At 46.1% G+C, this 12969-nt stretch overlaps 1 protein-coding gene and 1 pseudogene across 1 annotated transcript; one reads left to right on the top strand and one right to left on the bottom strand.

Annotated features, from left to right (window-relative positions):
* Positions 1-1609: 1609 nt before the first annotated feature.
* Positions 1610-3714, bottom strand: LOC126487798 (signal recognition particle subunit SRP72-like). The gene is given in 3 exon segments (XM_050120814.1): positions 1610-2037; positions 2040-3464; positions 3467-3714. Coding segments are annotated over 3 exon segments (2007 nt in total). The 5' UTR covers positions 3699-3714; the 3' UTR covers positions 1610-1687.
* Positions 3715-4397: 683 nt separating this feature from the next.
* LOC126487761 (dnaJ homolog subfamily C member 7-like) lies at positions 4398-5960 on the top strand (annotated as a pseudogene).
* Positions 5961-12969: the final 7009 nt, after the last annotated feature.

Genomic DNA, 12969 nt, shown 5'->3' with positions numbered 1-12969 from the left:
GCAGCACATCTATCACATATAGAGGACCTCTGATTTTTATGGTTTCCACCGAGAAGTCAGGTGTAATTCTGATAGGTTTACCTTTATATGTTACTTGACCTTTTTCCTTTGCAATCTTAATATTCTCTCTTTGTTCTGAATGTTTTGTGTTTCGATTATTATATGGTAATGGGATTTTTTTTATCCAGTCTAGATCTTCTGTAATCTTCTTGTACCTTCATAGGGATATCCTTCTTTAGACTGGGAAAGTTTTCTTCTGTAATTTTATTGAATATATTTTCTGTGCCTTTGTGCTGGAGTTCTTCTACATATTTTTCTTAGGTTTAGTCTTTTCATAGTGTCCCAGATTTCCTAGATGTTTTGTGTTAAGAATTTGTTGGATTTAATGTGTTCTTTGACCAATGAGTCTATTTCCTCTATAGTATCTTCAGTGCCTGAGATTCTTTCTTCTATCTCTTTGATTGTGTTGGTTATACTTGTCTCTGTAGTTCCTGTTCATTTACCCAGATTTTCCATATCCACAGATCCCTCAGCTTGTGTTTTCTTTATTAACTCTATTTCAGTCTTCAAGTCCTGAACTGTTTCCTTCACTTGTTTGATTGCTTTTTCTTGGTTTTCTTGGGTTTCTTTGAGGGATTTATTAATTTCTTCCAGCTTTTTGTTTGTCTTCTCCATTTCTTTTTTTTTTAATGCTCAAACACAGCAGCACTTTTATTAACAAGGACAGAGTAATGTGATCACAAGGAAATAGAAGTGTAAAATGAATGATAGCGTGGTGGCATAAACGAGTACTGAACATGGAGACACCCAGGTGTGCCTCTCAACTGTTTGGGCAGGAAAGTGGCCTGCTAGCCATGAAAGACAAGAGCAACATTTAAACCACAAAGCGACTGCAAACCACATTACTTTGAAGAAGGTAATGAAAGGCCGTGTCCCATAAAGAAAGGGGTGCCATCTGAGTACCAGCTGGGCCAAAAGCTCTGGTGAATTTCAATATCGCCTGTTTCCTCTTAAAATAAAGAAGTCAAAGTTTATGTTCTGATTAAGAAGCCCAAACACATTTGCCCTCAGAACGCTGGGTCTAAGTGACAACTACTTGTAACATTGATATATCTTCTTGAGGTCTTCAGTGGAACTAAATCAGCATGTTAACATAATCTGAGGATGAAAATGACAAGGGTACAAAGGAGCCAGTCAGATGTGTACACATACACACATGAGAGCTCCAATTCCAGTGTCGCAGGACAGAGGATTTATGGTGAAAATTATTTTAGACACTGAGTCTTTCTGGCCACTCATTTACTGAGATCCCTTTTCATCATATGATAGCTCTAAACAAATACTTGAAATGCTCAGAAGATTCCACCTTTAGCCTCCTAAGACATAATTTAAGGTGAGACTTGAATAGGAACGCGCATCTTCACACTAGTTTCCATTTCAATCCTGGGAACCCTTAGATAGCGTGCCTCATGCTCAGTCTTCAGTCTTCTGTAAAGCTATTTGGTACAAGTAGGCCAAATCTGATTAGAGAGTTTGAGGAGGACGTCTTCCCACTTGAAGAATAAGAAATCATTTCAGGACTAGGGATGGAGGAGGGAAGCTCTGTGCGTCTTGCTGTGTTACCTTTATTATGTTCCTAATGTCACTGGCACTGGATTAAGAACAGCCCGCGACAAGTACATCGTCTTCACCAGCCACTTTTGCCTCCTTTCTTCTTCTTCTGTTGCTGTTTCTTTTTCATTGCTGGGGCCCCTGCAGGCTTCTGGTGTCTTGGGGGCACTATGTTACTTGTAGAGGAAGATATCGTTGCTGCACTGCCAGGTCTTGGGGAGGTGGGTGGGCTGCTCACAGTTTTACTGGCATCTAGTTCAGAGGAGGTCCCTGCAGTTGCTCCCTGTGTTCCTTTTCCAATCTGGTCCTTCTTTTTACCCTTCTTTCTTCCTTGGTAGTAAGACCGTTCTCGCATGGGTAGCCATCTTTCTGGATCTGGGGTGACTTTTGGGTCATAATTCTTAGGCAGCTTTCCTTTCTTTTTTTCTTCTTCTTTTTCAGATCTCCCTGTCCTTGTTCCTTTGGCTGATTATCTCCAGTAACCTTTCCACCCTTCTTCTGAATGTACGTAGCACCAGGAGAATTTTCAAGAGCCTTGACATCCACTTTTAGTGACATGCTATCCAACGAGGGCAAGTGTTTACTAAGAGCCTTTGCCTTCTCAGGATCCACAAGCGAGTAAGCAGATATAAGCTGGGCTAGGGTGTGAATATCTTTTGAATTTTGCTTCCACAGCTGTTCTAGGTCACTAACTGCCTCCTTCTTCGGTCCATACTTGAGCTTGAAGTTTGCAGCTTCTCTTATCAAGGACAAATGAGCAGGGGATTTGGGCTGATGGCTTTGATACCACTGGATAGCTTGTGTGAAGACCTCAATGGCACTATCGATATCTTCCTCGTGGCTGTACATGGTCACTAAGGCAGACACCATGCCTGGCTTATGCTTTAACTCCTCTATGCTTCTCAGGATGAGACAAGCTTTGGAAATGTTGCCTTGAGAAATCTTCAATTGTGCCATGGTAAGCTTGATTTCGGCTGCATTTTCTGGATGTTGATCAGAAAATTCCTGAAGCAGCTCTATTGCTTTTGTGTGTTGCTTTTCATGGCAGAGCTGGGCAGCTTGGATTAACACAGGCAAGAGACGCTCAGGACTCTGGGACTGCAAGCTGGCAGATATTTTTCGGCACTGTTCTGCCTGGTTTGTATACATAGCCAGCAAAGCTTTGTTAAACTCTATGGCTTGCAGCTGTCTCTTAGAGAGCTTGAACTCTACTCCTTCTGCATTGGTTAATTTTACTTTCTTCTTGGAGTCAAAGACATTTTGGTCCTTATTAATGGTAATGATGTTATTTGCGATTACGGCAAGTAGAGCCACATCTGTTGGCTTCAGTTTTATTATCTGATTGTAGAGCTGCAGCGCCTCCTCGGTGCGACCCTGCAGCTGCAGGATATACGCCATCTGACCATGAATGACGGCCAGCTCTGCCTGTGGGTCTTCCTCAGCCCCATCAGAATCTTCTGAAAATGAACGACGACAAAGATCTTCAGCTTTCTGTAGGATTTTCATGGCCTGGTTCAGCTGGCCTTGCCCTATCAGTGCACAGGCAGCATTGTAGCAGAGCTCATGTGTGCCTTCTTGGAGACCCAAGTTCTCTGGAACCACCTTCTCCCAATTGCTCTGCGCTGCAACAACTGCCGACAGGTTTGTTTTCCGTTCCTCATCATAATCGTCCTGCGAGTTCCAGACAAGATCTCTGTACACAGCCAAGCACTCGTCATACCGTTCCAAGCGGTAGAGCACTTGTCCGTAAAGCTCCTTTAGTTTGTCTGTCTGCTGGTTGGCACTTTCTATTGTCTTCAAGGCATTTTCAATTCTGTTCAGCCTGTACTCGCAATATGCCTTCTCAAAGGAGAATTATTGGCTAACACTTTGGTGTGGGTATTGATGACATTCAAGGCTTCTTTGAAACTTCCATTCTGAATGAGGCAAACAACTTTGCAGTGCAGGGCAGTTACGTCATCCTTGTTGATCTGCAATACCTTGTTGGTGGTCTTGAGGGCACACGTGAAGTCGCCGTTCTGGCCATAACGGTTCACCTCACTCCACAGCGCAGGAACCGACACCCCGCCGCTGCCGCCGCTCGCCATCTTGTAGGAGACGAGGGCTCTTCTCCATTTCTTTAAGGGAGTTTTTCACTACCTCTTTAAAGGTCTCCATCATTTTCATAAAGTTACATTTAAAATTGTAACTTCTACATCTTCTCTGTTAGGATAATCAAGTCTTCCTGTGTGTGTATCTGCTGGGTTCTTGTGTTACCATGTTGCTTTTTAGGATGTTGGAGGAATTCTTGCATTGGCACCTACCCATCTCTTCTTTCAAATGAGGCCAATTATTGTCTTGGCTTCCTGTTCCAATATTTGCTGTGGCTGTCTCTTAGGTCCACTCATATTGGTGCAGGCTGTGTAGCAGGGTTCCATGGAGCTCACACGAAAATAAGATTTTTACAAGAGTTCAACCAGTAGGATCAAGAAACGGAGGAGAAAGGGGTTTAATAAGGGTAGTAGCCAATTCCATTTTAGAATGACAATGAGCCACAGACTAGAGGTATCAAGCTGTCTCTTATGTTTTTGAAGATCCAGCTGGAGTTGCCAGATCTTGTCTTTTACTACACCTTACTTCTTGGCATAGAAGCAATATTCCTGCCTGAGGAAGAGACAAAGACCACCTCTCTCTTCTGTTTGTAGTAACAGAGTGAGGTTTTCATAAACCCAAAGTCAATGAAGGAAGAGAGAAAGAGTCACAAAATGAACGCTGGGCCTTCCACCGGGCTCGCTGGTCTCGGTAAGATGGCGGCTACACCGGAGTGCGATGTGGTATTGGCCCGGACCGAGCCTGAACTGTAGAGGAGGAGACTCCAAGAGGGAAGCGGAATCCTTCAAGGAACAAGGGAATGCATACTATGCTAAGAAGGACTACAGCTAGGCTTATAACTATTATACAAAAGGCAGAGATATATGTCCTAAAAATGCCAGCTATTATGTTAATCGAGCGGCTACACTGATGATGCTTGGGCAGTTCCGGGAAGCTCTTGGGGACGCGCAGCAGTGAGATTGGATGACAGTTTTGTCCGGGGACACCTCCGAGAAGGCAAATGCCACCTCTCACTGGGGAATGCAATGGTAGCATGTCGCAGTTTCCAAAGAGCCCTAGAACTGGATCATAAAAATGCCCAGGCACAAGAGTTCAAGAACGCCAATGCAGTCGTGGAGTATGAGAAAATAGCGGAAATGGATTTTGAAAAACGAGATTTCCGGAAGGTGGTTTTCTGCCTGGACCGTGCCCTACAATTTGCCCCTGCCTGCCATCGCTTCAAAATCCTCAAACCAGGGCTGGAGAGATGGCTCAGAGGTTAAGAGCATTGCCTGCTCTACCAAAGGTCCTGAGTTCAATTCCCAGCGTCCACATGGTGGCTCACAACCATCTGTAATGGGGTCTGGTGCCCTCTTCTGGCCAGCAGGCATACACGCAGACAGAATAATGTATACATAATGAGTAAATAAATAAATAAATATTTTAAAAATATCCTCAAAGCGGAATGTTTAGCAATGCTGGGTCCATACCCAGAAGCACAGTTTGTGGCCATTGACATTTTACGAATGGATTCCACCAATGCTGATGCTCTGTATGTCCGGGGTCTTTGCCTGTATTATGAAGACTGTATTGAAAAAGCAGTTCCGTTTTTTGTGCGGGCTCTCAGGATGGCTCCTGACCACGAGAAGGCGTGTATTGCTTGTAGAAATGCCAAAGCCCTTAAAGCCAAGAAAGAAGATGGGAATAAAGCATTTAAGGAAGGAAATTACAAGCTAGCATATGAACTGTACACAGAACATAAAAACAAATGCTAAACTCTACTGTGATCGGGGTACGGTTAATTAATTCCAAGCTTAGGAAGCTAGATGACGCCATAGAGGACTTCACGAATGCGCTGAAACTTGATGATACCTACATAAAGGCCTACTTGAGAAGGAGCTCAGTGTTACATGGACACAGAGCAGTTTGAAGAAGCTGTGCGGGACTATGAAAAAGTGTACCAGAAGGAGAAAACAAAAGAACACAAACAGCTCCTAAAGAATGCGCAGCTGGAGCTGAAGAAGAGCAAGAGGAAAGATTACTACAAGATCCTGGGGGTCGACAAGAATGCCTCTGAGGACGAGATCAAAAGAGCTTACCGGCCACGGGCCTTCATGCACCATCCAGATGGGCACAGTGGGGCCAGTGCTGAGGTTCAGAAGGAGGAGGAAAAGAAATTCAAGGAAGTGGGAGAGGCCTTTACCATTCTCTCTGACCCCAAGAAAAAGACTGTGGTGCTTGGACGGTTCCGGGAAGCTCTTGGGGACGCGCAGCAGTGAGATTGGATGACAGTTTTGTCCGGGGACACCTCCGAGAAGGCAAATGCCACCTCTGACTGGGAAATGCAATGGTAGCATGTCGCAGTTTCCAAAGAGCCCTAGAACTGGATCATAAAAATGCCCAGGCACAAGAGTTCAAGAACGCCAATGCAGTCGTGGAGTATGAGAAAATAGCGGAAATGGATTTTGAAAAACAAGATTTCCGGAAGGTGGTTTTCTGCCTGGACCGTGCCCTAGAATTGCCCCTGCCTGCCATCGCTTCAAAATCCTCAAAGCACAATACTTAGCAATGCTGGATCGATACCCAGAAGCACAGTTTGTGGCCAGTGACATTTTACTAATGGATTCCACCAATGCTGATGCTCTGTATATCCGGGGTCTTTGCCTCTATCTTTGCAAGCCCCATCCCTGTTCCCCGGAGGAGTGTCAAGATGAGCCTGCCAAAATCTTGACCACTCCACAGTCTATTTAAACTGCTTCCCCAGAAAGTTCCTGCATGGTCGCGCTTGCCACCATGGCTTTCTGGTTTCCCCTTGGGGCCACCTGAGAGCACAGGAATCCCATTAAACCTGGATATTTTTTTTAATTTGGCTTGTTGTGATTTGGCTTGATTGGGATTTTTGTGTCGGCAGAGAGCTCCATTAGCAAAGTTCCTAACATCTTGGAGGTCCTACCCGGTAGGGCTGCCTTTCCGCGTGGCCATAGGCCAAGCATCGAAAACCCCCTAGTCCACAATCTGAGCTCTCCGTGCCACGCTAAAATCCGCTCCTGGGCTACAGTGGCTGTGTCTTTGTGAGTCCCTTTTTGTTGTCTATGCTATAAGGCTTGGGGAACCCACTCATACTTTTGTCGATTATCAGACTCTTTTGGAAGCAGTGGACCCACAGCAAGAGTTTGGTCTCAGCTCAGTGGCTAGACTGGCAAAACCGGGTCTAGCTAAAATGGACTTTATTTGCTTTAGGGGCACCTAGCATTCCATTTCCATGACCCCATTAGGCCTAAGAGCTATTTTAGCAGATGTGCTGTAATAGACTTAGGCCACGTGGTTGGGCATAGACTTTAAAATGGGCACTTGAAGTTCAAAGCCAGATCCGCTGCCGCCCCTGGGATGCCTCTTACAAAATCTTTATAAATTGGGACTGTCTGATACAATCTGTCTTGAATGGCTAATTTAAATTTTTGTCACCATAGAGACAAATGGGCAGAGCTTACATATGTCCATGGTTTTTGGGCTCTGTGCTCTCGCCCTTCCCTTGGTAGCCAGTGTCTCGCAGCACCCGTCTTGGTAGCTAAGGCCACAACGCCTCCAAATTCCCAGTCATCTGAAATTGGGACCCCAACAATTCCAGCTGGACCATGCAGCCAGAGGCACTGGCCCCTCCCCTACTCCTTCAAGCCCACACTACCCAACCTCCTCTTATGGAACAACATTCTTGACATTTCTCGTCTTCCCTCTCTACTTCCTCCTTTGCCAATCCAGAAGTTCAAGGTCAACTTCCACCTTACCCACCTTCCTCTCCCCATCCCCCCCTCCCCTTCTACCTCATCTTCCCACCCTTGGACCCCCCTCTGGGCACTGAGCTAGCCCTTCCCAATCCTCCTCAGTCTCCTCTCGTTACCAGATCCCACCATAGCTTCGCCCTTCTCTGTCCTCTCTGGGAGGTGGCGGTAGTCAACCGCATTATGAGAGTTCATGTTCCCTTTTCTCTTCTGGATCTCCCTCAGAAAGAAAGTGGCTAGGTTCCTTTTCTACTGATCCATCTGCTAAATGTTAAGAAAGGTTGAGGAGGGTCCCCAAACCCCTATACGGAAATTGGTGAAAATGGCCTTTCAAGTTTTTAATGGCCGAGAAAAAAACAGCTGAGTCTTCCCGACAGACAAGGCTACAACAATCTGCAGGCCCAGGCCTTAGCAGTTGCCCTAAGGTCAAGGAAGGGGGACAAGGGAAGCCAAACCACAAGGCTCTATTCTGATGGAGCCCAGCCTAAGTCAACCTCGCAGGCAAGCTGTTTCAAGTGTGGCCTAACTGGTCACGTGGCACGGTATTGCACGGTATTGCCTGGACGCTGGAAATGACAATGCCCCCGTGTAGGCTTGTCCTCTATGCCACGTCACAGAGGTCCAGCCTCACCAACATTGGCAAGCGAAACTGTGGCAGCCTTCGAACTTCTCAGCCTTGCAGAGGATTGATGCTGCCCAGACTTGGTATATCCCGTAACCCTATCCGTGCCTAGGGTAAAGCTGCAGGTAGCGGGTAAGTCCATTACTTTTATTTTGGACATGGGAGCTACCTATTCTGTTCTAATATCTCACTCAGGCCTTACATTCCCCTCACCAATTTCAGTTATAGGGGTAGACAGGACCCATTCCTCCCCACTTAAAACTTTGCCACGGCCCTGCATTCTTGCAGGACAATTTTTCTCTCATTCTTTCTTAGCGATACCAGCTTGCCCAGCACCTTTACTGGGTAGAGATATCCTTAGCCACTTCCCCAAAGCTTTGTTCCACTTCTTGGAGGCCCTTTATAACCACACCCATCTCCAAGATTCTATTTTACAGGTTCACTCCTCCTGCCAGACGTGTGCCCAGGCCAACCCACAAGGGGCTCTCCACATATTTCAGTCTCTACACCAGCTTTGTGGACACCAACTGGGAGAAGATTGGCAGGTTGATTTTATTCATATGCCTACTCATAAAAAACTCTATCATCTCTTAACACTTGTGGACACTTTTACAGGATGGATAGAAGTGTTTCTGGCCTCCCTGGACCATTCTTTGGTTTGATGTCCCACGGACCATCCAGACTGACAATGGGCCAGCCTTCTCTTCCAGGGTCACGGAGCTCATGTCAGAAGCTCTCAACATCTCCTGGAAATTCCACACCTCCTACCATCCACAATTCTCTGGAAAGGTGGAGAGGGTCAGTGGACTCATCAAATAACAACTAACCAAGCTCTCAGGTTATCTTGGCCCTCCCTTCTCCCCATTGCCCTTACTCACCTTAGGACCACCCCATGTTCCCCTACAGGTCTGAGCCCTTTTGAGCTGCTTCATGGCAGGCCCTTTCTCCTTAACCATCACCTCCCAGTCCAAACTCCTCCCCTGGTGGGGTACCCACCCTACCTCTCCCTTCTGAGGTCCCTTCTCCGTTCACATGCTGACAGCTGTCTGTCTGCCACCAACTAGTGGACCCTAATGCCCCTAAACCTACCCCACTCTCTCCAGGGGACAGAGTACTCTTCAAACAGCTAACTCCTAGGTCTCTCAAACCTCAATGGAAAGGACCTCACACAGTAATCCTCACCACCCCCTCAACTGCCAAGCTCTTGGGACACCAATGCTGGTACCAACTCTCCAGGCCAAGTGGGCACCTACTCAGGACCTTCCACCCTCCGGTTTTCCAGGATGCCACAAAGAAGGGCCTACCTGCTCCTCATCCTGGCATACTCATTCTGGTGATAACAATATTTTTTCTCCTAGACACCTTCCTTCTCACCTCCCCCAAGGAACAGATGCCTGGCGTCTCCGGGATGACAGCACATGGGATGCCTTTCCAGCCACATCTCTCGCTGAGCGTGGACCCACCAACACCGAGCTCTCCCCTTCCCCACACCGTCCTATGCCCGCAGGAAGTAGCCAGACTTGAGTCAACGCCCCTTTTTCCTAAGTGAGCCTAAATGTTAGTCAAAATATCACCTCAGCTTCCTGTTACCCCTTATACAAACAGTCTGGAATGTAAGTCTTGGTCTCTGGCCTCCATCTTTGGAGGCCTCGTCCCTGTGCCCACCAAGCCTTGACCCCTCCTCGGAGCAGGGTCAAGACAGCCCGCCAAAATCTTGACCACTCCCCAGTCTATTTGAACTGCTTCTTTCCTCTCCCCCCCCACCCGTGGTGGTCGCGCTAGTGGCTTCCCGGTTTCCCCTCAGGGGCCACCCGAGAGCGCAGGAATCCCATTAAACCTGGATATTTATTAATTTGGCTTGTTGTGATTTGGCTTGATTGGGACTTTTGTGTCAGCAGACACATGTTAGCAAAATTCCTAACAGTTATGTTGCTTGGAGTCAGTAAAACAAATGAGCTCCAGGTAGAATCTCATTATGGTGAATTCTTCAAATAACTAATGGGCAAGTCAACTGTATTCATGTGTCTTTCATGTGAATGCACACACAAAGGTGAATGTTATGACTGTCCTAACTAGAGCCTCCCAGGGCCTAACTTTGGAATTATTCTTGACCAGTAGTATTGCTCATCCAGGTCTCAATGAACTTTTACACACACAGCTACAAATTAAGGTGTGTGTTCCTGTGTGTTTTCATGCACGTGTGTGGTGTGTGTGTGTGTGTGTGTGTGTGTGTGTTGTTTCACTTTGGTCAAGCTTCCATAGCCATTGCCTACCAATATTACTTTATCACTGCTGGCTTTCCAGTTGTGGTCCTATTCTTGGTGAGTCAGAGACTAAGCCCTGTTCAGGACCTCGAGTTTCTGTGATCACAGGAATCAATGTGCTGACTAAGCCCTGAGTCGGGCAGAGGACAGAAACAGTTGTTACCTGGGCAGAGTAATCTGATCCACTCCCTTCATCCCTTCTCTCCAACTATCCCTTCCCGTTCATAGAGAACTATGGGGCGGTGCTGCTGAAGACACCAGAAGAGATTCTGGCTGAGAAGAATTTCATCACTGTCCCTACATCATTGGGATTAACAAGCAAGAGTTTGGCTCCTTCCCAATGGTGAGAACATACTGGCCTCTTAGACATACACACCACCTGAGCCTCACTCTCTGCTCCCATAGGTCCATTCTACTCCCAGCCTCCTCTGAGCTCAGGGCAGCTACCTCCATGGTCACAAGTGGATAATTCTGTGAGTTACTCTCCAGAGCAGCCCAGGTGTTCTCTGAAAATCACAGGCCTGGAAGTCCACTCCCAAAACCCTTAAAGAATCCTGACCTTCCTGGGCTGAGAGAACTAGAGACAGTGAATATAGAATGGAGCAACCAAAGACATCGAGAAAGGAGAAGGAAGCACAGCATGGGAGAGTCAGGCTGGAGCAAAGCAGCTTCCACTTTGATTTCAGGGGTCCCAGAGACACCCATGGGTGTTCTCAGGAGCCTCACTGAAAAAAGAAAAATAATTCTGGTTGAGTTGGCATTGGGTTCAGAAAGGTAAAGAGAATCTTTTCCTTCATCAAAGATAGAATTCCACACGGAGTGAAACAGTGGATGATTTTACTCAGAAGTGGGGCTGCAGAGGGAGAGGGGGAAACACGACCTGAGTTCAGGTCCCCACAGCAGGAGCTCCAGAGTTTTGAGGCTCCAGTGAGCTCTGAGGGGAACAGCGAGTGGTCTGAGGTGCGATGAGGGAAGAGTTTGCTTCATGAGGCTACTGAATTTCATTCATGTTCACCTGCTAGAGGAATATATTTTGCATCATGAACAGAGCAAATCTGAAAGTCGAAGATAGCCTTGACAAATTAGGCCTTATTCCACAACAGGGTCTGAAAAAGAACAGTCATCTCCCCCAAATGTTTTATTTCCAATAGACATTTAGATATTCCAAGAAAACTTTGTCTTAAGTCCTTGATTAAATAATTCCGGTGAGGAATTTGTAATTCGTGGAGAAATTAGGGGACTGACAATTGCAAGTTCTCTAATGCATCTTTCTAAGAGAGGACTCGGGGTCAGTCTGCCCATCACCAGATTAACCTGAATTCTATTGAATGTCCCAGGCTTTCCTAGACAGGCATGTGCTGGAGACTGGCACTATGCTAGGGTGCGTGTTTGATTGCTGTAAGCTGGCCCAGTGTTAGATGAAGTCTCTGGGATCACTGGGGCTTGGACTGAGCTTGGATTTATAGATATTTCTGCAGCTCTCTTGACAAAAGAATTCCAGAGACCATCAAAATAGCATAGCCACAGTGGTGGTTTCCTTGGTCACCTGAGACTGGCAGGTGGGTGTGGGATTTGTGTCCTCTGTGTCTGACCTCTCACTTCTACACCATCCTGTCTGAACGCTGCTTCACTGCCTGGAGGACGACTGTGTATGTGATACGCATTACAGATAGTCTGCTGCTTCACTGCCTGGAGGACGACTGTGTATGTGATACGCATTACAGATAGTCTGTATCTAGGAATGAGATCAAGTCGACAAGCAGGACAAAGAAGACTCTTTAATACATATATAATGCATAATACATTTTACTACATACAATATGAACGATATAAAATGCATTCTGTATATACAATATACATGAATGCTGAATATGTGTGCTATGTATTCATATATAGCATCTATCACATTCAATAATTATGTGTTATTAATATATACAAATATCCTCTTTATCACCTAAGTTTCTAGATCTAAGCACATTCATTTTATTGACTTTTTTTTTTTCAAACATTCGGTCTCACACCTGATAGACCCAGTAAAAGAAGTTTCCTTCTGCACTGATTTGGTTGCCTGGCTATTTGTTTCTTCTTGATATCTCAGCATAATTCACAGATATTTAACAATTTTTAACATAATTTTATTGATTCTTTGGGAATTTCATATCATGCGCCATAATCACACTCATTTCCCAGAGCCTCCATATCTGCTCTTCACCCTTGTAGTGATCCTCCAAAGGGAAACTTAAAAAGAAATAATAAAAATAAAAGAGCAAGGTATCAGAAGACCCATCAGAGAGGTGAGTGTGTTCTTGACCGGCCGGTTGATGCCCCGGAAACAGAGCACAGACACCCTGCAACCCCCTAAACTATCTGGGTATTCAGTAGGGGTTTCTCTCCCAAGCTACTGTTTCTCTCTTCCTATTCCATCCCAGCTTGCTCCCAGGCACCCCTTTCCTTCTTCGGGGACATAGGATTCCCCAACTCAGCCTGTTCTGGAGCTGAGGATCTGGGGAAAAAGTGGGGAGTGCAAGGGCACAGGAGTTCCTTTGTTTCACTGAGCCTGCACTCTGCAAGCCTGCCCTTTTGTCTGCTAGGTTCCTGGCCAGCAAGTGGCCCTGATCCTGTA

The sequence above is a fragment of the Alexandromys fortis genome, unplaced genomic scaffold (genome assembly GCF_014885135.2).
Source record: "Alexandromys fortis isolate MF-2015 unplaced genomic scaffold, M_Fortis_MF-2015_v1.1 scaffold_186, whole genome shotgun sequence".
NCBI lineage: Eukaryota > Metazoa > Chordata > Mammalia > Rodentia > Cricetidae > Alexandromys > Alexandromys fortis.
Note: the sequence above shows the minus strand (reverse complement) of the source record. Positions and strands in the feature narration are given on the sequence as shown.